We start from the raw sequence: 26,260 nt of genomic DNA, 5'->3' as shown, positions 1-26,260 counted from the left end.
ACTAGAATTGTACTGTGGCCCAGAAATGGGCTGACAAAAAGTATTGTAGACAGATGGGAATCAGAACTGCAACAGCAATATTTGATATTTGAAAGCACGGGCCAGGGCTGGTATTGGGAAGGATGCTTACGTTCTAGGTACATGCTACTAGAAAACACAAATTTCATGGCACAGAAACATGGCTTTAGATGTTGCTTTCCAGACCTCAAAGACCTTTCTGACAAGTCTTTCCTTGAAACCAGTAATTCCATCCCTCCACTCAAAAACACTTATATTGAGTTTCAATTGATGATATTATATGGTGAAAAGTGTTTCACTATCACATTTCTGCTTCACTTTAGACAGTACTGACTGAGCTGAGCTATCTTCTCAAGGAAGGGAAAGAACATCTGAGTCTTAACAAACCTGGAGTGTTTTCTAGGCACCAGAGATAAGAAATAAAGGGACTTTACAGAGTGCCGTGAGAAGCTGTTTGTGGTGAAGGACAGAAGGGTCCATATTAAAATAAGAACTGAAGTGAGGGAGACGGGAGATGGTGCTTTCCAAGCTTGACAAGCATTGCTGTACCTCAAGCCATTCAATTTTCAGTCCTCGGTAACTCCTGCCCCCATGGAAAGTGAAAGCAAATGGATCTGACCTTTCTGCAGTTGTGAGGGTAATGCGCTGTGACAGCTGCCAGGGTGTGCCACACGCCATCACAGAAACAGCACGTTAAGGTTGGTTTCTGCTGCCTCTGGTAACAGGATAATCAGGGTTCTCCCTCTCTGTAATCTCTACTGTGACTTGTGAAACATGGGTCCAACAGAGACTTTCCTCTGGTGCTCTCTGTTAACGATCACCCAACACAAATGGAACAGTGTAGATCATCTCTCCCAGAGAGCTGGAGCACAGTGTAAGTGCACGTAGCAGTTGCTGCTATGGAGGCAGCCTAATCTTTTTACAGGGAAGAAATATACTAGCGCTAAGCCTGCCTGGAGCCCAGGCCATGCCCTGTGTTGTCCTCACCCAGTTTCTTGCATCGCAGTCCATTCCTCCCAGCTGAGCAAGCTCAGCTTCCCTAGAGTAAATCAGCACTGTTCTTCAACCGGAGCAACCCCACTGCGTGACACTGAGTCACTCCCCTCCAGGGGCTGGATAGCTTGTTTCTGGATTCCCCTGAGTGAAGACCAGTCCTGGAAACTGAACCCTTTCTCTCCTGGTGGTTAGTGCCCAGCAAGAAAGTCCCCTTCACAAGCTTCTCTGGATTGAACTGGTGCTTGTCCTCAAGCTGTTTTGATTTGTGCTGTGTAATCTCTAACCTGGGGGGTGTCATTTTTTCGCTTTCTTGTACAAATAGGCCTGAACCAGAACAACAAATGCAAAGTCTCCAAAGTCAGAAGTTTGGAGTTGAGTCAAAACTCAGTAATTTGGGCTCCTGTGTCCTGCTCTGTGCCAGGGAGATTTTATCCCCATCTTCTCACATTGAACAGCTCTGTATATGTGAAAGGAATTGCACTTACCTTTCTTTTCCAATGTTTCTAGCTCTTGTGCTTTTATCACAAATCTCATGATTAGGCAGCTCCTAAATTTCCAACATTCACTTACAAAAGAAAGTTTCTATACCTTTTGGGTACGGAAGCATAAAAGGGCCTCAAGGGCAGTAGAGTGAGCACAACCAGTGTTTTTTAAAAATATCTCATGATTCGGAGGGATTCATGATTTTTGTGCACATGGGCTTGGCAGCACGGTTATTCTCCCTCCTCACCCCTGCTCCTTTCTGTTCTTGCTGTATTTTTAATCTGTCCATCATAGTCTGTGTTCCCTCATGCTATTTCATGTGGTTTTAGTCCCCTTTTAATTCTCTCTCCTCTGTTACCCTCAAATCTCCCCTATGACTCATTTTGATATTGCTTTTCCTTTGCATTACTGAATATTTTCCCCCTCTTCAGTTCATATTTTTCCTTCTATCTTTCCCTTCTCTCTTCTCTGCCCTTTTAATTTCTCTCTTTCCCCTTCCTGATGTCTGTTGTGGTCATCTCTACTATTCATCCATTCCCCCACAGATTTTCCTTGGCCTCTATTTGTACTGTAAAGCAACGAGCCAATTAGCCCAAGAACAAGGCTCACTCTCCGTTCCATTTGCAGGAGCAGACAAGGTTTCAGAGACTCGGCATATCCTATGTTTCAATTTGCTGCTGCGTGCAGTGCTAATGGAGCAGTGCAAATCAGGAGAAGGTCCATAAAATAAAAGCCTGCTGGTGCCCTTGCCACCCCTCTGCTTCCAACAGCGCCTTCAGTCCTAGGCTAGGAATTGAGCTGATAAGGATCGCTGCATTTCTCATCCTAGAGTAGTTTTCAAGCCAGCTCTCAAACAATCTTTAAAAGCCCTGTGCTGGGGGGGGGGGGGGCCTGATGACTCGAGGGTTAACTCGCACAAGAGCATCAGAACTGCTGCTCTTGGCAGTCCTGTAGGCAGGGGGAGCCTGCGGAGGACCCAGGATCCTCCCTGTAGATTTCATTGTCATAGTCGGTACCTACCTGGCTTTAAAACTCAGGGCTCGATCCTGTGGGGTGCTGAGGGCTTTGTCTCCAGCCCAGCAAAGTATTTTAAACACACAATTCCATTCTGGCAAGGAGGTGGTCCTGAAGTCAGACCAGTGTGTCTGGAAGGCTCGTAGAGATTATTCAGCCACAATCTGAGTCAAAGGGATGAACATGGGACTAAGAAATTTTGAATTCTGAATCTGGTTCCCCCTCAGTGTGGTCTTGGGCAGAAAACATCCCTGCTGTTTGTTTTTTTCTGTGTGCAACCAGCTTGGCTCACTGACCTGAGGGGACTGAGGATTAATTGGTTAATGTTTGCACAGCATTTTGAACGTGTAAGCTTGTTATATAACAGCTAGGCAGTGTTATTCAGGGATGTGCTGCAGCGCAGCTGCTGTTGGTAAATATAAGGTGACTCGGGGTGGGGAGGAGAAGCTGGATAAAATGAAATGGGACATAGTGGTGACCTCACAGCCCTCTCTTGGTGCTTGCTGAGTCACCGGAGAGAGAGGGAGCGCCCTTTTACTCACCATGCTGCACTGGTGATAAGGAAGTGATGAGTAAGGCAACGACTTGGCTCATAAAATCAATTTAGGAGAAAAGAGAATTACTCTGTAATTTTGAAAGCAATAAATAAAGTGGGTCTGTTCCTATACCTGCAGGACCAGCAAGACAAAGGGCTTCCCATGTCCTATTGGCATTTTATACAGTCAAGGAGAAAGCAGAGATAAATACCAGCTAATGTGCAGGAAAATTTATCTGGCAGGAAAAATCTGTAGTCCTAAACTCTGGGCAGGAAGAGATTGTGGTCAGATCAGGATGTATTTATTACAGTGCCTTCAGCTGTTTTAGGGATGTGCTTTTCTGGCAGCGTAGGGCCAGATTCGAAAAGGAGCTTTGTTGCTCCAGCACAGAGTTCAGCTGCCTGCCAGTGTGGTGTCTTATTCTAAAAGGTCAAGCTACAACCCCACGTTATGGACCAGAGGTGTAGCAAGCTCATGCAGCACCTGGCAGGAGACAGGGGTGGATGCCCAAGTACTGTAGGTGTGGGGGAGGGGAGAAGGGGAAGGGAAGTCTTACCTGCGCAAGCCCTCTGTTGTCACAGGCCGGCTAGGTGCTGTGAGTGTATCAGCCATGAGGCTGCTGGGTTCGGGATTGAGGAGGCGAGTCAGGAGCCAAGTAAAGGCAAATTTAGTTATAGCTTAGCATACAACAGTTAACCAGAAAGGTTAATGCGACAAACAGATAGCACAGTAATAAAGCGCTAATAGTGAATGATAACAGATAGACAGAATGACAAAGAGTTCCGTGGGGTTGGCAACTTATTGGCAGTCCCTCTGTGCCAGGTGCGCACCAAGTTGTTCCACCGAAGTCGGGCGTCCCTGATCAACGCTGTCTGAGGGGTCACCAGGAAGGTCCCTTCGTCAGGATCTGGCCCTCACTCAGACTGGGAGTTGGGGTCCAGGCTTGGTACAGCGATGGTCCTTCTGTCCCGTCCTTCAAACCAGTTACTTGACATGCGCGTTCCTTTATGCCTTATTTTATGCTAATCTGTTGGATTTAGAGCCACTCACAATCTTGCCCTATAGCTGTTACCCTATGGGATTAAAAGGTGTTAGAAACTATCGTGAAAGGTTACCGCCCAAACTCAGTTTCACCCAATAAGCAAATTACACCACCTTACTTTGAGGTTTGAAATTAGCATTAGCCTGCCCAAGCTCAACCCCTTGGTTTCTTATTCCTTGGAATGTGCTAATTATATTAGATGGTCAAGATCTTCTTATAGCTGACCTTTAAAAAATCTGTTAGATCAGCTAATCTTGTAGTTTGCTCATTTTTGGGGCCCAGTCAGTCCCATGATCAGTGCAAGCAGTTAGATTCAACACTTTGGTTAAATTGTGACAGACAAATTCCATTTGCGGGTTGCAAACTTGCAAGCTTTGCATTAACTAATCTTAACTGCTAGACAATTGCCTGGATGTCTCCAAGAGCATATATTTATTGCTCATGATAGTAACCCCTCTGGTTCTGGCCACCACACTCTGCACACAAGACTGCTACTGCTGTTGCTGCTGCTGTAGTAGCAGCCTCAGTTCCAGCAGCAGCAGTGCTGTGGTGTGGGCTCCCTCAGAGCCCTGCCTGGTGCCGGTTCACTCGCCCTTCCCCAAGGTGTTACTGGACATAGGACTGCACCTGCACTCAATCCAGTGTAGCATTACCCTTGACGAAATGAAGGCTAAAACTGTACAGATGTGTCATCTGTCCTTAGCTTATCCTGAGGTAGACACTGCCACAAGGAAAACTTGCTGCCCTGCCACCTTGAGACGTTGTAGTAACATTGACTCGGAGCGGCTGTCTGCTGTGAATAGCAGATCCCCTGGATCCTGATGGATATAGAGCAAGGGCAGGCAATTATTTCAGTTGGAGGGCCACTTAACAAGTTTGAGTGAAATGTCAAGGGCCACATGGGTAGCCCCGCCCCTTGACATTTGCCCCACCCTCCGATTACCATATTGGGACTGAAAGTCCTGCACTTGAACCCCTGACTTTTGCCACCGGAAGTCCCTCCCCATGTCTCCCGGAAATACTCCTTTTGGGAGGGGAGGGTTGCCATCTTGGAACCAGAAAAAAACCAGATCATACACTAAAAGACAAATACCTACTATAACATATTTTAATTTCATTTACAAAAGTATTTGTCATGATCTGTGTTTACATACTGTATATAGAGGAATTACATAATAACTCAAAAATAAAATCTTACTCTTGTATATCATGTGGAGGGTGTGGGGTGTGGTTGGGACAGGGGTGCGTATGGTGGGGTGTGTGGGGGGGCATAGGGTATGTTGAGGATGGATAATTGTGGGGGAGTTGTGGGAGCAGCATGTGGGTGCAAGAAGTTTGTGGGGTGTGAGGGAGGTGGGGGTGTGAAGACCCCGCACACATGGCATGCAGCCCCAGCTGCTGGCACCAGCAGCAGGCAGGGGTGCTTAGGTTGCTCGTGCCCTGTGTAGGTGCTGGCACCCACGGGTGTGCGGCTCTGGTCAGTGCTGCATATGGGGGTGAGAAGCACAGCCTGCCTGACCTGCCTCTGTTTTGGGGCTGTGCATGGCACAAGTGCAGCTCCCATACTCAGGTGGCACCAGGGGAAGCCCTGCACGGGAGCCGGCTGCCTTCCCCATCCCCTGCCATGCGGGTCCTGGGACTGTGCTGGGAAGCAGGGGCCATGGCTCCCCTCCACTTCAGGCAGAGTCCCGGGATCTGTGCAGCAGGGGGCGGGGAAAGCAGCTGGCTCCAGCGCGGAGCTTCCCCTGGTGCTGCGCGAGTGCGGGAGCTGCACGTGCGCTACACAGAGCCCCCATGATACAGGCAGGCTGCGCTCCTTGCCCCCACGTGCAGCGCCGGCTTGAGCCACACGCCACCAAGCGCCAGTGCCTGCACAAGGCACGACACCCCCAGCTGCTGCTGTTGCTGGCAGTGGGGGCTGTGCACCATGTGAGGGACTGTGTGGGGGCCTCAAACCGCCCACCCTCGCTCACACTCACACCCTAACCACCCTAGCTACATGCTCCTGCCATCTTCCTGGGTGCAGGCTCCATGCTGCCACCAGCCCCAGCCTAATATTTCCTTCCCCCACCCAGCTGCAACTCCCCCTCCTCCTGCCCCTGCCGCCTCCCTACCTGCTGTACAGAGTGAGCGGGACACCAGGGAAGCCGAGCAGGTCCCCTCCAGGCAGCTGCAGCAGCAGCAGCCCCTCCAGAAGCTGCTGCTGGCTGGGCCAGGCCCTTCTGCCCATGAGGGTGAGAGTGAGGCACAATAGGGTACGTTGGCGGAGTGGGGGTGCAAGTGGGCAGAAGGGCTGTGGGGTACAATTTGTTGGCATGCCTGCAAGCCAAATAAAAGTGCCTGGCAGGTCAGAGCTGGCCCGTGGGCCGTATTTTGCCTGCCCCGATATAGAGTATATAAAACTGACATAAGTTGCTCTGCTGGAAAGGCGTGGTCTCCCAGCGCCATTGCTGTCCATGGATTCTCACCTGTTCAGATGGTTAGTTGGGATTTTTGTGGATTGCTCACTTGAATTTGGCCACGTAAATTGAACTTGAGATGCTTAAGTCCTCCTTTTGAATTTGGTTCCTAGTCCGTTTTTTACCTTAAAAGGAATTTCTAACTTCCCCAAGTCTTCTCCAGTGGCATTTCCCTTGCATGCACATTTTGTTTCTGTTTCCCTCTACAGAAGTGCCTGTTTTCAAACCAGTTCTTTGTGGTCTGTATAACAAAAAAGGAAATGTTCCTTTCTTTCCTAGTTCAGCTTCTGAAATAAACCAGGTGTGCTTTTCAGGGGGTAGGAGCTCTGACAAGGTGTTGCATGGGATGCTTGATGCTATACTCCCATACTTTTCTGACTAGTTTACCTGCTTGTTAGAATATGTAGTAAGTTTGTTGTTAGTTTATGTAGTAAGTTGTGTATTTGGTCTATTTTTACTTTCCCTATTATTGCCCTAATATGATAAATGTTATATGAGAAATAAAGTAAAATGTCATATAAATATGCATTTGGATGTGACTCAAGTGTGAATAGAAAACAAAAAATATTGTCTTGGAAGGGACATCAGGGAGTCATCCAGTCCAGGGTTATCCCTGTCTAAACCAAGTATTCAGGGGCGATGCGTAGAGGATACACAGGGGTGCACATGCACCCCCGAGAGCGTCGGCGCACCCCCTGTCAGGCCGCGCTCCATGTTTAGCCGGCGGGCAGGGAGGCAGGCGGAAGCACCAGTGTCCCCCCCTACAAGTGCTGGCCGGGGAGCAGGGCTGCCAGCAATAGTGGTCACGCCACTTCTGGAAGTAGCTGTGGGAGTGAGATCTGCTGCAGGGGACACCCCCACCCCCAGTCAGCAGAATCAGCCATCAGGGGAGCCCCACCCTGGTTACTGATTCGTGTCAGGGGGGCACATGCCCCCCCCCCCCCCCCCCCCCCCCCGATGCAAGAGGCACCAGACACCCATGCAAGTGTTTGACTAACCGGCTCTTAAAACCTCCAAGGATAGAGATCACACAGCCTCTCTGGTTAGCCTCTTCTGATGTTTAACCAGCCTCATATATAAAATTCTAGATATCCCTTGCTGCAATATACCTTCACTGAATTTCCCTTTCACCGTTGCTCTTTCTTTCTTCCACCTGCACCTGGCTTTCCATTTGACATGTACTTTACTGCACTAACTGTGTCTTTCTGTTTCACAGGATGCTCGTAGAGGCAGGGATCTGTTCCCTCATGTTTATAAAGCAACAGGTCCATTCACTGTAATCTAAATAATAGAGCAAATCTATACCTGGGAAACTTATGTAAATGTATCCAGGAGCTTACATTTCACTGTGTCCATAGATGCCTTCCTGGGCAGCCCTTTGCCTGCCCTCGATTAGATTTTTATTAACTTAATTAAGCAATGGGCTACATCACGGAGGCACTCATAACTCCCAGCTCCCTGGGGAGTGTCAGATCACCACAAGCAGAAACATCTCGGCAGAAATGAGCCTAACATGTTTTAATTTGTACCAGGCAAATCCTCCACTGCACTGCTTGTGTGAAAGATTGGAAGGGTTATTAGTCTTAAAAAAATGGCAATGACCGTGAAGCACTTGAAGTTCTCTGTGGATTTGGGTTGTACCCTTGATGCTGCTTCTGTTTCAAATTGATGGCGATGTGGGCAAGCACTTTTGAGAACAGTGCGAGTGTTTCAGGGGAGAAAGAGGGATTGGTCCTTTAGTTCACTATTTGGAGAGAATTAGCCTAACTGAAGGGGGAAAAGAATGAATTGCCTTTTCCCAAGTAAAGAGGTGGGGGAACCCCACACCTCCCTCAGTGTTAGACTTCTGCTTTTAACTTTTAAATTGCCAAAAAAGCTTATGGTTCAATGTCTACATTTAACAGTACTTTCTTGTATCCTCATATTTTGCCTGCCTGCATTTCAGTCATTTTCCATTGAATAGAAACATTGTCTTTATTTTGTGTCCTAAAGTGCTGGGCTGTTTTAAACTGCCATTAAAGGCCTGCTGTGTTGCATCCCAGAAGAGGCTGCATTTGATGGAGAAGGAAGTGATTTGTATTGTTAGTTGTGATTCAGGATTAGCTAAATGCACTTGGAGATGTCTGGCTGAGAACTGCTACAGCATTTTGTTCCTCCAGCTCCCCAGAGGCTCACGTCATCATTGTTTATTTTTGTTCCCATGTGTTATCTGCTCTATTTTGTTGGTGTGTTTTGACAGATCCTCCTGACTGGGTGCCAGATGAAGTCTGCAGCTACTGCACTGCGTGCAAAGCTCCGTTCACAGTCATTCGCAGGAAGCACCATTGTAGGAGCTGTGGCAAGGTAATGACTCAGTGAAACACATGACGCGCTGTCAGCTGTAAAGAACGGCACACTCATGCAAACCGCTGGAACCACCCAGCCCAGCACATGTTCAGCCGCAGAGAACCTGCTGCATCAGAAGCCACGAGCTACTATTTTGGGTACTTCCATTTCTGGCTGCCCAGCTTGCACCCAGAAAGGGCCTGATTTGCAGAAATGACAGACATGTGTAACACTGAGGCCATGTCTCAAGTGGCCGCCCACAATCAACAGTCTCTTTTGCAAATCTTGGCTTGGAAGTTTAGCAAATTCCAGCAGCTTGTAGTGTGAGAGTGGTGTGGTCCAGCTGGGAGCCTGGCCCCATGCTCCTGATGGGATCACTGTAGTGCATACAAAGCTCAGGCTTGTCTCAGGCTACTCACATGGGTCCTGTGCACCAAGGAGCCTTGAATCTTCAGTCCCCTCTGCACTTACTCTCTTGCTTCTGAGTAGGAACAATGGCCCCAAATTGACAGAGAGCAAATTTAGGTTGGACATTAGAAAGAACTTCTTCACAGTTGCCAGAATCAGGAGTGGGCTTCCAAGGAAGGTGGTGCTCTGCCCTGCCTTGGTGGTCTTCACAAGGAGACTGAGCTTTGTATGCACTACAGTGATCCCATCAGAAGCATGGGGCCAGGGTCCCCAGCTGGACCATGCCACACACACTACAAGCTGCTGGAATTTGGCAGGGGGTCAGACTTGATGACCTACTGAGGTCCCTTCTGACCCTAACATCTATAAATCTATAAGGGAACAATCCAGAGGGAGCAGGGAGTGGGTGTTTTCCCAGGAGGCGTAAACCCAGCTGGTTCTTATTGTGTTTGCCTTAAGTTGCAATGTTAATCAAGGTTCAAGAGTCTAATCCTGCAAATCCTTCTTATGCAAGCAGCCCAAGTGACTGCAATAGCCCTTCTCACATGAGCAAGGTCTAGTGCCTGGGAGAGGCTGGGCAGACTCAGGTGACATTGGGCACCAGCTGGTGAGGGCTGCCAGCTAAAATGCACTAGACAGGAGTGCTTCCCAGCTGAGACATGCCAGGAGTGCAGTACATTCAATTCTCCCCTCACCTGCTTTTTAGCCAGCTTTAGTCGTGTCCAAAACCTCAGCATGTAAAGTTCATTCAGTCTCTCTGGTATTTTTCAGATCTTCTGCTCTCGCTGTTCCTCTCATTCTGCTCCGTTACCTCGATATGGTCAGATGAAGCCTGTCCGGGTTTGCACTCACTGTTACATGTTCCATGTCACTCCTTTCTACAGTGACAAAGCTGGTATCTGACACTCTGAGTCAGCGATGCACCTACTGGAGTCTGAAATCGACTGATCTTATGTTTGATCTAAGCCAAGAATGAACTTGAAGGAAGGACCTTGTTGCGGGCATGTAGGCTTTGACATCCATTATTTTCAATTTTGTACAGACACTTTTTATTGCATTTTATTAAGCTGCTAAAGGGAAGTACAAAGTGTCTGTAGCTGTATGGCTGCAGTACTGTCTTCCATAAATTTCTAACGTTAGCGTTCCAATGCCATATGCAGAACAGACGTGCCGCGTGGAAGGAAATAGGGCTCAGTGGACTGAACCTACATCACTGCGCTGCTGCTTATCTGACACAAAGAACAGAGTCGCTGGTTAACTCTGACTAACTCAGCACAGCAGATCAGTTCCACAGCCAGGACACTTCTGCACTTGCTAGTGTTCTAGCTCTCCCTCTTGTTGCTATTTTAGCTTTTCCATTGCTGGATACAAGCCGCCTGAGCTAGCATTAATTAAGGCAAATATGTTAAGCTCGTATTCAGTATTCACATAGGCAAAATTCTCTTTGAACAACAGAGGAAAAATCCAAAGTCCCAGAGCAGTATGTTTCTGTTGCCTCTCGCTGAGCACAGCAATAACTTGGAGTATCTTTTGAAAATTAGTTCTTGCATCTTTTAATTTATTTCTTTCCAGTTAGGGATTTTTTTGAAGCATCATTGATGCAAACTCCTGATGATGAAATCCTGATGCATGAGAGAGTTTGGTTTGCAATATTGATAATAAAATACTAAGAAAAGTTCCAGAGGAAAGAGTTAGCGGATGAATGAATTGCTATTAAAAAAACTTTATTTTTGAAAAGTTTAGCAGCATTAGTACAGTATGCATGACAGACCGGAGTTATCCCAAGCTCCGCTTTTGAAATGATTTTTTTAAAGGCAAACTAGTATCACCACTTTATATTTTTATTCAAAAAGTCCTACAGATTGGTCAAGTATATAAAGTTTATTTATCATCCATAGTTTGCAGAGTAATTTTATAAAACATTTCAGGCTCTTCCTTTTAGACGTAAGTCACACTAACGCCTCATAAGACGCATCTATTTTAATACACATATATGTATTAAAATGTACATATACATAGATATAAATTATGCTTCTCTTTGGAGAGGAAAATAAAAGATTCACAGGGTCATGTGGTGATCTTACACAAGTGATATGCAGTAGGAGTTCTGTGAACACTGGGGTTTGGAGGTGTCTGGACATGTTTGATTTTAGCCACATTCAAAGAAAAACACTGTTCTGTGGTTACAGAGGAAATGAGATCAAGAGCTCTTTGCTGACTTGCGGTGTTAACTGAATGTTTCGAGCTGATACAGAGAAAACTGTGTTATTTCACTCAAGCGTCCTCATTTAAAATGTTAAAGCAAAAACTGGTCTGTGCGTATTTTTTATTTTGTGGACACTTCCTTTGCTATGTAGTTTTATATCAAATGTAATGGAGCCACATAAACATAGTAGTTTGTTGGCATTGCTGTCGTTTAAATCGGATGAAACAGCTTCACCTAGTTTGTGAAAGGCACAAGTCTTATGATCTGTCTGTAGACACATTCAGCAGTAGGATGTTAGCCTCACTTTATTTATAATTGTTTTGCAAATTCCCTTCCATGAAATCCTCAAGTCGGCATATCTACAGTCACCGGAGTTTAAAGAGACCCAGGGTGGATACCTCAGGAGCTGGGTAATGTGGTACAAGCAGTGATACTTATTCAGGCTTAAATCTCAGGCTTCACATGCAATGATTATTGCAGTTTTATTTTTAGAGAAACAACAAATCTAATGCTTCTTTTATAGGATGAAAAAAAATACAACCGACTTCAGTTATGAAATAAATATGCACAAAAGTTGCTTCTGTGGAAAAAAAAAGTAATTATTTAATGGACTGAATATTTATTCAAGCTTGTTTTTATTTTGTAAATGCTGTAATTCAGAATCATTTCCATAAATACGATATTTAAAGATCTCAGACGCTATAGTTTCTTATGTAAATACAAACTCCTATTTCTCTTACTGAAAAGCACAATGACTATATCAATATGCATTTGCCTCAAGGAAGACTTTGCTCTTGTAATCTCTTCAGATGATTAAAATGTCAGGACTTTCTACTTCCATGTGCTGGATTGCTGTTTCATTTATTGGTCTGTTTGCACACTGTGACAGCTGACATTCCTGTCAAAGAAATTGGCTTTAGTTCACTCACACTGCACTCATTTGTACATCACACAAGAGAATTAAGCATAAACTTTAAGGATGAAATTCCCATCCAAGCAGAGAGGGCAGAAGAAGGCCCAAGAAGTCCAGTTGTAGGCAGGTCGTCAGCAGTGCTTGTGCCCTCTTATGTGCTTGTGTCCCATGTCTGCTTCACAGATTGGACAAAATGGGCCTGCCTGTTTCAAGTCAAAAGAAATCTGTTTTGTGAATGACACAGATCGTTGACAGTTAAATAATCCCCCTTGGATTCACAGCACACTAGACTGTGCCCTGGGTCAGCTGTAGCTTGTGCAGGTGCAGTATGTCATGTTGGATTGTTTTCACAGGACTGAAAATGTATCTTTGATGGCCCTTTTGCTCAGCAAAAAGCAGATTGTGGCCAGGGGAGCTTAGGCTCCCAGCCCCGCAGTACTTTAATGGTAGTAAAGATTGTAGGGAAATGTTAATTTAAAAACCTTATTTTGTATTTCCGTGTGCACAGCTTCTCACGGGGGAGAGAGAGGGTGAGGATGAAGGATGTTGTAGGAGGATATAATAATGGCTGGAGTTGGGAGATCTGGCTTTGGAGAGGAGTCAAGTACAAGCACACTCCCTTGAGCTGGAGGAACACACCAACGTATCTTGTCCCCAGCTGAACTCGCTATCAGATTAAGCAAAGCCAAAGATGCTGGATCTGCATCCTCTGGTTACCTTGGCAACCCTCTGCTATAATCTCTTCACCAAGTGCCAGCTCTCTGTTGCATTGCACACAGTCACAGATACTTTTGCTTCCTGCTTCATTAGAGTTATTGCTTAAGCATGTTTGTAATTATGAAGGTTTACACCACAGGGTCAGACACTTGTCTAGTATTAGGGACAAATTCTCCCTCTTAAAGGATGATATTTGCTGAAACGTGCCTCCTTGATGCTGATGTGCATATTATATGGAGTCTCCCTGGAAAGCCTTGGAGCAGTAAGGGTCCCCCAGCCATTTCCATTTTTATCCCTTTACTTCCTCTTCCCAGCATCACAGTCCTTTCAGTTTCTTTCACTTAGAAGCTGGGTATGACGGTACGAGCGTTTCCCTAGAACCAATTAATGCTGCAGCTGATGCAACCAGAGACAATATTCCTAAGAGTTGACAAGTCTTTTTACCTATGTCTTCAGTGCAGTGTTTTTGCCAAGCCCAGAAATACATGATGTGTCCCACTAGACTCAGTCCTTCCTGCTGCCCTCCTGGGGCTGTTGCCATATATATATACACCAATAGTTGCCACACCAAATAAGATTCTTGAATAATTGGGAAGGCAAGCATCTTACCAAGTGTGAACACATGGCATAGGCAGATGCAGAAGTTATACTGAGTTTTACCTCTGTGGTGGCCTGTTGTATTTTGGGTTGTCCAGGGCTGTTGGGGTCTGTTGGTTATTTAGCGAGTTTCTTTTTAGTTATGCTGGAGGAGGCCTTTTTGAAATGGATAAATAATTCAAATCACTTTCTTTGGCTCATTTGTGAAAAGCTTGAGGGTAGTAGTGAGGATATGCAGTGTTTTCTTTGCTTCTACAAGTTCATAAATACATTTAAAAGGAAACAGCCTTAAGATCCCCTGAGCCTCAACACTGGTAGATGTGGAGGAGAGCGGAACAGAGAAATGTGGAAGTTTGTGTTGGGAATGGCAGTCACTGACATATTTGATTTCATCCCCAGACTTCTGCTTCTTATGGCTGCTGCAAAGAATAGCATGAATTTGTGCTCTTCCGATGAGCTGCTCTTTTAGCAGGGAACACAAATGAAAGGTTGCAGCTGAGGATTGTAAACGACATCTTCCTAGAAATAAGTCTTCCGTCATTTTAAATAACCATGCATAATGGATCTGGAGACAGCTTGCTGCAGTCACTATAAAACCCTTCCATTCAAACAAGACCATTCAAGTACGGTAATCTGTTCCAAGTCTTTATTGGGATAAGATAAGAACTCCAGTATGTAGCCAGTTAGTTGACTGACTTCACAGCTTCTGACTCCAGGGGGTTAGGAAGTAAGGCTCTCCAAACCAGGGTGACCTCTAGTTCTACAGATGCATTGAGTAGCTGGGCAATCAGTAGCACTCAAAGAAGACTTTTTTTGCTGCTGCTGTTCTGTTATCCTCTATTTGGCACTGGAGAGACCACTGCAGGAACAGTCCTGGGCTCCCCAATTCCAAAAAGATGTTAGAAACATTGGAGAAGTTTTAAGGAAGAGCCAGAAAAATGAGAACAGGATTGGAAAACGTACTTCATGATGAAAAATACAAGGAGCTCAGTTGATTTAGTTTAACCCAGAGAAAGTTAACCGAAATAGTCTATAACTATCTGCATAGGGAAAAGTAATCTGAAGTTAGAGGGCTTGTCATTCCAGTAGACAAAATATAATGATGTCCAATGACAGAAAGTTAAACAAGTTCAGCAAAGGAATAAGGTGCTGATTTTTAACAGTGAGAGTGATTAACCATTGAAACATCACGAAGTATTGCGATGACTGAACATTTGCACTGTGAGGGCAAATGTTGTATAGCATCAGATGATGTAGTAAATGTGATCTGAGCATGCTCTGGAAGGCAGAGCGAAGGACCCCATCTTCCTTGGCTCTGGTCTGAGTTAGGAGTAGCTTCTTTGAAGTCAGTGAAGTTACCCCAGTGCAGGGCTGGTCTAGGTGACAAGGCAGTCGGGTCAGTTAATCACACAGGCAAGAAATAAAGGGGCAGGGCAGAGAGAAAGGTATTCCAAGTACCTGGCTGGTTTCTGGTAATCCAGCCTGCAAGGACAGAAAGGGAAGAAAAACCAGACCTGTCAACCATGCAGTCTCAAATCAGTGTCCACTGTGACATGTCCTAGGGGCCAATAGTGCACGCTGCCGCGAGGGAGGTTGTCACCCAACAGCACTTGATCACAATTGGGAGTTCATCAAACTTGAGGATTAAGTGACAGATTCCTTCATTTCTTTCAATCTCCAGGAAACATTTACTGAACCACTAGAAGCGGCAGATGTACACCAAAAAAAAATCCAAGTGACCTGCAGAATCTTTCCTGGGTGCAGAGAAAGCACACTGCGCTACCAGGGAGAATCACTAGCAAGGTGTCATTCCATGCAGATTTCAAGTTGGTTTAAAAAGTAACACTGATCAGGCTTCATTTGCAATAGTCTCCTTGGATTGCAATGCATATAAATCCAATAAATAAATTGCCAGAGTAACATGTAGCCCTTGCTTAGCTCTTTTTTTGACAAACTGATGGTTGACACCCAAGTGCTTTGGGTGCTTCACCTCCCTGAAGCAGGTTAATATTCTTCTCCTCATTTTACAGAAAGGAAAACTGAGGAAGAAGGGGTAACTGATTTTTGAAAACCATAGAGGGAGTCAGCGTCAGGATTAAAACCTAGAGAGTAGCTGATTCCCAGTGCTGTGACTGACCAGGCCTGGTCTCTCTTGAGAACTGGCACATCCTCATCTGTACAGAAAAGACACCTAAGAGGGGACATGATAGCAATCTTCAAATACTTGAAGGGCTGCCATAAAGAAGAGGGTAAGCACCTTTTCTCTCCTGCTGCAGAGAAGGAGGACACAGACCTGTAGCTTGTAGTTGCAGCAAAGTAAGTTTATACTGGATCTGGAAAAACTACTTCACTGTGAGAATAGTGAGGCAGTGGAATAGATGCCTAGGGGAGTTGTGGACTCTCCACCACTAGAGGTGTTCAAGAAGAGATTGGTCAGCTACTGGTCGGAGATGATCTAGGCAGAGCTGTGCCTATTTTCTACCCTGGGTATTTCCCATACTTCCGGGCTTTACTGGTTGCTCCTGCCCCCCTTCACCCCTCTTTCTTTTCTGTTCTGTGTGTGAGGGTGTTTGTAAGCCTCCCCAGAAGCACTGGGTTTTGGCTACAACTAAGGCTGGGGACTTTACCTGGGGTGTGCAGATTCTCCTGCTAGGAGCAAACCTGGAGGTTCCTGGCTAAAAAAGTCTTGCCTCTCCACTCAAGGTCAGATCGATCACTATAATTGTGGTAAGGAAGGAATTTTACCCCATGGTCAGATTAGTACAGGCTGGGAGGGAGGTTGCTTTCCTCTGTAGTGGGGGTGTGGTTTTCTACCCAGGACCTCTTGTGCATATATTGACAACGTTTTTGATAGAAGCAGGACATTGGCTGCCTTGGTTCCCCTGCTTTACCTGTGGCAGGTTCAGGTGTTAAGTCTATGCTTTGTCAGGGTTGAGGGCAGTTTTATGTAGAGTTTAGATTATGGTTGTATGGGATGGTTTGGGTAGGGCTGATCCTGCCTCAGGCAGGGGGTTGGACTAGATGACCTCTGGAAGTCCCTTCCAGCCCTACATCTCTATGACTTCTGTGACAACCACTGGAAGCTGACATATTACTGGAATGCACTATGTGACTATTTTCATGTAGTCGGCCTCTAACTACAGCAGAAATGGTGTGTCCTGTCTGCACTCCACAGGCAGTGCACGTATGTCTGCTGTACTGCAGTGCTCCCAATGGCGCTCATTCTTACACAGTTACTGACTGCTGGGGCTGGTCATGTGCCTGAAGCCCTGGAGTGGGATTCAGGACACCCGAGTTGAGATCCTGTTCTACCACGCACTTCCTTGGACCTCAGAGAGGCACCAAAGCCCTGGGTGTCTTCCCACTGCCAGCAGCGTACTTTGAACCAGATCCTACATCTCGCTGTGCCCTGGGTCCTCATTCATAAAATGGGGGTGATAACTTCTCTGGAGGCTGGTGTAAGAATGATGGTATCCTTGCACTTCACGCTTTTGACATGATGAGTGTTTAGAGAAGCCTAGAAATATATACTATGATTGGAGTGCTGTAGCTAAAGTATAGACTAAGCAGAAGCAGGTTCCCACCCCTTCTGATCCAGCAGCTCATTTCAGTCCACTAACTGGATTTAGACCCAACTCATATACCCATTTGTTCTTGTGCCAACATTATCCTTCAGCCTAAATAGTTCCTTCCTTACCTTATGTCTGCCCACCTGATGTGCTGAAAAACAGCAGTCGGATCCTCTCTGCCCCGCTTTTCCTAAAGAGTAAACCAGCCAAGCTGTCTTGGTCTCCTCTCACATGAATGCTCTCCATTCCTCCTCATCCTAGTCATCTTCCTTTGCACCTATTCCCAGTCTGAATTAATCCTTCTTGAACACAGGTGACCACACAAGTACATGGCATGCTTCACCAGGACCTTGTATAATGGCACCAATATTTGCTTATTTGTACTCGAAATACCTTGCTGATGGATCCTCCTCTGTATTAACAATAGTTCCTAATTTTGTGTCAGCAGTTTTCATTGGCAGGCTCCTACTTCTATTGAAAACTTGGTGCTAAGAGTGACCATACAGAAACTCCATTTATAACCTACCTCCTACCCCTACCTGATCCTTCTGTATCAACATTGCCTGTTGCTGTCTCTCTACTAGCCAATTCCCCGTTTCCCTGAAATTCCTTCAGTAATCCCCATTTTCTCCAGCTTCACATACAGATCCCTTGTGGCACTGAATCTTGTGGTTTACTCCAGTCCAGCTAGATGAGATCTCTTGCATTTCCTTTGTCTACAACGGTGGTTCTCAACTTAGTTAGGCCGAGTGAGGGCACTCTTCAACCCTCCTGGGAAAACTGGGCCACTCAGCAACCAGCAAAGGATGCAAGGTTCATGGGGTCAGGAGTGAACATGACTCTAACCTCTGGCCATGTCACACCTTACTAGAGCTGAATCACGCTCTGGTGCAGTCCCAGGGCTGGTACCCTATAGCTTGGGGTTCACAGCACTCTCCTGGGAAGCTGGGATTTGAATCCCTTTAGGCCGAGGCAAGCCCAAGCTCCCAGGTCTCCCATTTCCAGGAGAACTCCCCTCACTACTAACATACCATAAGAAAAGGCAGCACCCCTACAACACCTCCTCTAGCTGTGCTCCCAAAGGAGAACAGCTCCTGCAGTAAGAGAGAAGTCTGGCCTCTGAATTGTGGGTGGATGGAGGAGCCTTCGTGCAGCTGCAGTCAGGCACCTAAGGTCCAGCGCAGGACAGAGTTCAGGCACTGTCTCAGCGTGTCCTACCGACTGGCTCTAGGCATCTCCCAGCTCTGCATGCAGGTGTTTTGGATCCTCCTGTTGAGGGGTTCAACTCCTGCCATGTGCTATATAGGGAGCCGATCCACATGTCCTCGTGGGGCTGTGGACTCCTCTCTGCTGGTCAGGTGTCCAAGAGGTACAAAATTCAGCTTTAGGTGTCTGATGCACAAGACTTAGGCACTGATACGGGAAATGGGCGGCTTTGAAAAGTTAGGCCCCAGCTGGGCAGAGGGAGCAGGAGAGTCCCCAGGGCCGTGGTTTCAGAGTGTGTTTGGATACTTTCTACTTCCTAATTCCAAATGAGAATTAAGCCTCGTGCGCAATCTGCTCCTCCAAGAGAGGATTATGGGATTGCCTAGATGGTGAACTGCTGAGTTTCATCTTGAGGGCAATGACAGCTGCAGGTGAGTCGGTCACCGCTGACACTTTCTTCCTGCTAATATTTCACATATTTCTCCCACAGCTTATGTGTTGTTAGTATAACAGTTATGGTCTGTGCAGAGTGCATCCAAAGAGGCTTCTCCCCCTTCCCTGATCGTCTGTTCTCCTTATGGCCAGGTACAGACGTTACACTTTGACCGGTATAAGCGCTCAGAAACTGGTCTGTACCTGTAACCGAACAGAAATCCAGTGCACACAGACTGGTTTAAGAAAGGCAGAGCGTAGTCTGATAGCTGCCCCCACCACCCCAAAGGGCGAATGTGTGTTGTTTGCTACTGGTCTGAACTAGGCAGCTTGCAGAAAACGGCCTAACTTAGATCAATTCCACCCTAGGCTTTTTGAATGTCTGTACCTACTTGTTCAAATGTGTGTGTGCTTTCCCTCATTTCACCAGGCTTTCCACTAAAACAGTGTGGCTGCTTCCTTGGCATGGAAGGGTGTTTGATGCTGTTCAGCCCAGATGCTAGCCCTAACCTCTGAACAGTCTGTGCTGTTTTACACTTGGGTGACTCCATACCTGCTGCTCAGCTCTGTTTTCCCAAGTCATGACAGAAGGTACGACAGCAAATATTGGCTCTTTCACGCTGCGACCCCTCGTGCCCTCAGAGCTCCTGAGCTTTCACTCCCTCCTGCCCCAATGGCTGACATGACCTGGTTCTCAAAAGCTTTTCCCTAAGGCGTTAACCTACTACTTTCTGTAGCTACCGCAGTCAGATTGGTCAGTGCTTCAACCTTGCTGTGATTTGTGGCCACACGTCCAGGCACAAGGAAAGAAGGGATAAAAAACACCTGAGTCTCATGCTGTGCTTCTGGGTTTATGAAGAAGTGAGACTTAGGTGGCACTGCAGTTCCAAAAGCAGTGTCGAGTTGATGCTGTGCTCCTCCTTTGCTCTCTGTTATGCTACGATGAAAGGGGAAATACCCTCCTGCCACAAAACTTTTCATGGTTTGCCAAAAATAAAACCTTCTGACTTAACACTGTTCAAATCACTCTGACTCCCTTTGACCAGAGAAATTTTAGCCATGGCATTTGCCAGAGCTGCTGGAGAGTGTCCTGCATGGGGGTGGCCATACAAGGGGAAGCAGTTATTTCAGCTCTTTGAAGAAGAAAGTTTGGGTTTTTGCAACAACAATTCACTCCCCAGATGTGCCACGTGGGAGTTGCTGGAGGTAAGTAGAAAAGCAGCAGAGAGGAAAATTTCAGCTGTTCTGACCTTTTGCTGGCAGGTGTGCAACCAGCCTCTGGCCTGCCATGTGGCTGCTTTTAGCAATGCTGTCTGTAGGTAGCTTATGAGAAACCTGTTCCTGCAAACATCTGCTACCAGGTATAGCAGGTGTGCTTACCCCCACAAGCAGCCCCATTGCATTCAGTGTGACTACTCACACTCATACGGCCCCTGTGGAGAGCCCTGTTGGATTCCTCAAGGCTATGCACAAGTGTAAGGATCCCCCAACAGCATCAACCTGCTGAATGGGCAGCCTTTGTTTAGTAGGTTGGGTTTGTGACAGCAGGTGGCCGTACTCTGAGAGCAGTCAGAGATCCTCCCAGCAAGGCTGCAGGATAGTTAGAACATGCAATTAATAAAGGTATCCTAGGATACCAATAAGGCCGTGCTGCTAATTGTCCAGAGTCTATTAGGATCAAGATTTCTCTGTGCTGGAGCTGCCTTATGACTCTGTCAGAGAGATTTTTTCAGAGTTGCTTTGTACCTTGCTGTTGCACCCTGTGGGCACTCTAAGATTCATTCCTACAGTCCCAGTGCAAAAAATCCTACAAAAGGAAATATACTTTTTGAAATGCACTCAGGACAGCACAAAACCCAGCTAAAGGCCTTGTGCTGTCAGTGTTGGGCGGCAGAAGGCAGCACTCTGCAAAGTTATGCACCATTGCATGTCTTACCCTCTTCCTGACATGTCCTGGTCCTGGGGGCTTGGTACCTTGTCTTTCTGTGCAAAGACGATTATGCGCATAAGTATAATGCTCAAGCACTGCGGGGCAGAGGTTGTGCAAACAAGGCAACTGTGCTTCCTGGGGATTTTGGAGAGAAGCCTGTTACAACAGCGAGGCTCTCTGCCATCTACTTGAATTGATAGTCGGGTTGTATCCCAGATGTCTTCCTTTACTTGGGGTGCCCAGCTGACTCCGGGGGGCAATTCATCAAGACTTCCAGCTGATTCTGCTGTACTGCGCAACCCCCCGGGTCTCTTGCGGCACCTCCCACTAACTCTTGCATTCCCCAGGCTGCTCTCCTTGCCTGCGCGCTTCCAGATGGACAAGCTCATAATTGGATGCTTAGGTATTCTGGACTGATGTAGACTATTGCCCTCCCCACCCTCAGGGGTAGATGAAAGATTATCATAGCAGCAGAATAGCAGGTAGCCCACCCCGCTGCTTTCACACATGTGCTGGAGGCATCGCAATTGCAATATGAAGCATTAAAGCAATCCTGCCCCTGAGGCTGCTGTTCCACCACGATGTCGCTCTCTAGAGTCCTCTCTCTCCACAAAGTGTCTGTGCAGTCATATGTTACTGCTCAAGTATGAGTTTCAATAACATTTGAAATGCTCCATAAATCACGATAGAGGCTCAGATGTGCACGGAGAGCATGGCAGTGCACGGCTCTCTAGCAGAGCGAGGAGTTGTACAGATGTGTGGGGGAACGACAGGGGCTAGGGGTAGTGATTATAATTTCATAGTCTACATTCACGAGGATACAAATGAAGGGAACGCACCTATTGCATCAGCACTTGCCAGCCAGCCGTCAAGCCCTGCCTGTTCCAGGCCACGTTGTTATCTTGTTGTGTTTGCTTTGTGAAACCTGCCTATTGAAATGGCTGGTTCTTCTCTATAAATAGTGCCAGTGGGTTATAAAAGCCTCCGAGTCACCAAGGATGCCTTCAGTTCCAGGGGAGAGAGCTACAGGTTTGGTCTGACACCTTGTGGCAAGAGCACGAGACGACCGGCTCAGAGCTCCCGGGACAAGGCAGGCGGCCCCTCGCACACGCAGAGCACTGGCAGGGCCGTGTTTTCACAGCGCCCAAAGCCTGGGAGACGAGCCAAGCTGAAAACAGCAGGAAGCCCCGAGACACTGCACAGCCAGGCCCTCGGAAAGCAGACTACAGCCGTCGTGGCGAGTAGCTCGAAAACGATACCAACACGTCCGCACGTTGCCAAATGCAGTCATCCCTTCACCCGAGAGCCTGTCGGCAGCGAGTTGGAGATAATGAACGCAGACAGACTTTGCAGCTAAGCCACCTGACAAGGAGCGACGTTTCGTGGAAAAAGCCTCTCTCGAGAAGCCGCTTTCATTAGATTTATGAGTAGCTCAGAAAGGATCCATCAGCCGGTGGATGAAGAAACGCAGGATAACGTTTTTCAGTGTTGAAGCAACCTGGCACCCAAAAGAATTCAGGAGCCCATATCACTAAGGTGGTTTGGGGGGGGTTTGAAAGCTTTCCCCACATTTTTTTCCCCTATGTGAATTTTCATGCTAGGTGCTGGATTGAAACCCCCAGTCCTCTCCAAGGTGTCAGTCCAAGGTGGTTACATATGGCTGCCTTCTACTGCACACACCAGACTCAGGTGGGGCCCTTCAGGGAATCCCTCAGTGCCACATTTCTCTTGCACCTGTAGCTGCTTTGCATCTACATTTCTGAGGGCAAATGTGAAGTAGCACTCGGTCCCCTCAGCACTCCAGGTTTCCCCTCTACACTTCCATTTTGGAAGGCTGCCTAACGGATGGGGCCTGAGGTATCACAGAATTGAGCAAAAGGCACATAATTCACCTGGGTAGTGGATAAAAACCAGTGACTTGGACTTCTGGGCTACAAAGAGATGTCTTTGCTACCTGCAGCAGGACCCCCAGGACCCGCTCCACTCACCCCTGTGCTTCCAAGAGGCCGGTGGACAAGCACATCCCACGTGCCTCCGTGGTTAAGGACTTGGTTTTGTTGCTGCTACTACCTGAAACTGCACGATGAGAGCTTCATGTGCAGAGCAGCTGTAAACTGGACCTATAAATACACGAATCAAAAATAGAAACCATTTGTCTGGTTGCAATTAGTGGTAAATTTGATTGAAATCAGGAATTGTGATTATAGCCTTGGAATATGATCCTCCCAGTTAAGGAGTGTATTTAAAATGGAAATATGGCCACCCAAAGATGGAGCATTTGAGCTGGACCCCCTCAGCTGCCTGCTGTATCCTGCTGAGCGTGCGTGGGAGAGAGAGAAAGGAGAGCGTGCCGTGCTGAGCCTGGCAGAGCCTTGAGCTCTGGTTGAGGCCCTGGGTGTTATCACAATGTACATAATAATTTGCTTTCTATTGTACTAGCTGACTAAAAAAAAATCTCCAACATTAGTTGGTGGTAGGAACAGTTTAGAAAGCCCTACTGTATTTCCAAAAAGCAGGACTCTTGGTTTTGGCTTAGATCTCACAGGGCTAAATGGAGTGGAGTCACCTGGGGAAGGAAACCCAGGCAGGCACCTGGAAAGAATAGAAATCTTCACCAGGGAAGTTCCTCTAGCAGCTGGCCAGTTCCCCCCGCTTTCGCATACATTGCTGTGGTTGCTCACTGCTGAGTTGGTAAGTAATATCCCTGTGCTTTGGTCCAGCCTATAATCAGCCTTATCAATGAGAACAAGGATCTAAAAGAGCCATTTCTGAATAAATGAGGGGAGCTATAAAGAGTGACTGTGTGGAAACAGGAGACTGCCTGGCCGGGCTAGGTCCTCTGGCTAGGTCAGATGAGCAGCTAGCTTGAGCTTTTTGCAGCCCAGGAGTTGCCAGACGTATGTGAAATCTGGCAGTGGTGACAACGGGGCACATAATGAAGCTCGGGCCGACAGAGCTGTTCCTGCGTTCCCCTTACCATAGTTATCCACCCCAGAAACTGGGCAAAAGGAAACAGCCTGCTCTATCTGCTGCCACGCCATAACCAACCCATACAGCTCTTTTCCTCTGTGCCTCAAACTTGGTCCACTTGCCCCCAAATGTTGTTGTAGTCACATTTCTCTCCAGGGTAGCACGCAGAGCTCCACATCCGTTCTGGGGTGGAACTGAGGTCTGACCACTTGCATGTCCTTCGCTGGAGTTCATGGAGCTGGGCCAGTTGACACCGGCTAAAAACTTGCCACCCTGTATGTGTGCATCCGTGGGAGAGAGGGAGAGCGCAAGATAGGGAATCTGCACGCTCTTCTTTAGCCAGACTTCCCGAGCAGGGACCAGTGAAGTTTAGGATGAAATCTTAAATCCACAGGACGCAAACATTTCAAGCAAATGAATGTATTCAACTGCTGTGGCAGAAATGGGGGAGAGGGGGAGATTTTTTTCAGCACTTGAAATTTCAGACAAAACACAGTTTCCAAGGACTGGGAAATCCATGTCATTGGACCAGCAAAGCGTTACAACAGCTTTTCCCAGCTTCAACAAGTTCTTTTCCTTCCCCTGGGCTTTATGAGCATGTACTGTAAACCTGTGCTCACTATTAAAGGCCTTATCTAGTGTTGTGGGAATACTGCAGTTGGTCCCTGTCCCTAGGGAAAAAAACCTGTGGTATTTCAATACTGATCCTGTAATCAGATTTGTACAGGCAAAGCTTTAACCTGGGTGGGCTTCTGCAGAGGCCGCGTGTGGATTCAACTCCAGGAGTTTAATAGAGCTGGTCACGGCCTGAGCATCTTCTGAGTGAAATCAAAGTCAAGAAGCTCTGAGCATCCCAATCTTAACGTGGGACTGGAGCCCGAGCGCGGTACTTGCTGACAGCTTGGCTTTTTAATGGTAACTGCTCTACTGCAACCAGCACAGAGAAGCTATTGGACTACATAGGTTAGTTTAGTGCTTTCTCGACCTGCGCACGTCACCAAGATGCTGCATACAGAACTGAAGAGTCAGCCATGATAAAGTGGGCGAGCAGCTGAAATGAAGCAGTGGAGAGAGGGTTTTTGGCAGGTTTTCTGCTCCCACACACTGAGGATTAAATGCTCTAATTCCTCCTTCCCCCAACTTGGAAATGTTGCCGTTCACTTGCTTTAAGCCCTCCCTGTAGGTTCACCAACTTGGAGAAATCTTTTCTTTTAGAGATGAACTCTCCTTGCCAAGAAGGTTTTAGTAACTCACCATGAAATTTATAGCATTTAAATTTAAACCACACATGGAAAAGTGGATCCTGTAACAGTTTAATTTAATTTAACATTGAGTGATCTGTTTCAGGCTGTGCAGACATATGGTTCACATCGAGCAAGGAATTCCTCTAGATGGTGGCAGCTAGGAGGCAGGGTGACAAGTCCTTCTATCACCTTGCGGGCTTCCTCTCATGACATGTAGAGCCACCAACCTCTCTTCTACCTTCCATTCATCTAATACACTTCTGACCATCTTTCCCCGCTTCCTGCCCTCTGCTTCTGGAAAAGACTGCTGGATACAGTCTCGGAGCTGGGCTAAGGTAAGAGAAGGCTGAGGTGTGTTATATTTGTCATGTCTTCCTTTATATCTCAAACTCAGCACCAAGAAAGGCAGGTTCCACACTGTGCCATGCCAATACCAAGGAAATGCTATGGGTCTCAGCGACTATTTATTTATGTAACAACTTTCCACCAAACTAACTGAGGCTGCTGAGCCATTTCTTGAGGCTGCCCAGGGTCAGTTTTCTGAAAGAGCTCATCACCTTTAAGGAATATTTAGGTTTCCCTTGGCAGAGGTCTGGGGATAGAGTAATAGTATCGTAAGCTAGCACGACAGGCAGAAGTCGCTGTCACTTGTGAATCAGAGGAATTCCTAGGAAGTCTGGTCTGTAGATTGTCATCAGGTCCTGCCTCGTTTCATTATGTTTGAATGGCCAGGTGAGATGCCACCTACCGATTGAAACTGAGCTTAGATATTCTGTTCCATCTTTCCCTACAAAATCAACAGAACAGTTAGCTATCCTAGGAATTGGTCTATTCGTGTGGAGGAGGTAGGTACTGGCGGGGCTGGAATACCATGGCAGTGAACTAGTGTTATATTGCAATCCCCTTCTGGTCTAGCAGGGTGATAATCCAGGCACTTTGGACATCCAGCTATGATTTTTGGATGCGTAAATCAAATGTCCTCAAGTTAGTGCTGAGAACAGGCTCTGTGCACTTGTCTTCTGGGGTGCACCTACCACCACCTAATTTGTGGATGCTCCTCATCAGGCACGTGCCTGTTTTGTTCTGACTTATACTGGTCCTCTGCTAATGTGCAAACCCATCCACTACATGCAAGCATGTAGACATGAGCACATACAACTGTGAAACTCTGGCCCTAGAGCTCCCAGAAGAATGG

At 46.9% G+C, this 26,260-nt stretch overlaps 1 protein-coding gene across 4 annotated transcripts in view; it reads left to right on the top strand.

Moving 5' to 3' along the window:
• ZFYVE28 (zinc finger FYVE-type containing 28) overlaps nt 1–12,327 on the top strand; it is a 289,590-nt gene extending 277,263 nt beyond the window's left edge. For all 4 annotated transcript variants that reach the window (XM_006263292.4, XM_059721512.1, XM_014607707.3 and 1 more), the window contains 2 exons: nt 8,788–8,891; nt 10,053–12,327. In XM_006263292.4, coding sequence (XP_006263354.2) covers nt 8,788–8,891; nt 10,053–10,184 — 236 coding nt within the window. In that variant the 3' untranslated portion in view covers nt 10,185–12,327. The remainder of the gene's footprint in view (nt 1–8,787; nt 8,892–10,052) is intronic.
• The last annotated feature ends 13,933 nt before the right edge of the window (nt 12,328–26,260 follow it).

The sequence above is a fragment of the Alligator mississippiensis genome, chromosome 2 (genome assembly GCF_030867095.1).
Source record: "Alligator mississippiensis isolate rAllMis1 chromosome 2, rAllMis1, whole genome shotgun sequence".
In the NCBI taxonomy this organism is placed as follows: Eukaryota; Metazoa; Chordata; order Crocodylia; family Alligatoridae; genus Alligator; species Alligator mississippiensis.
This window is presented reverse-complemented; position numbering and strand designations above follow the sequence as displayed.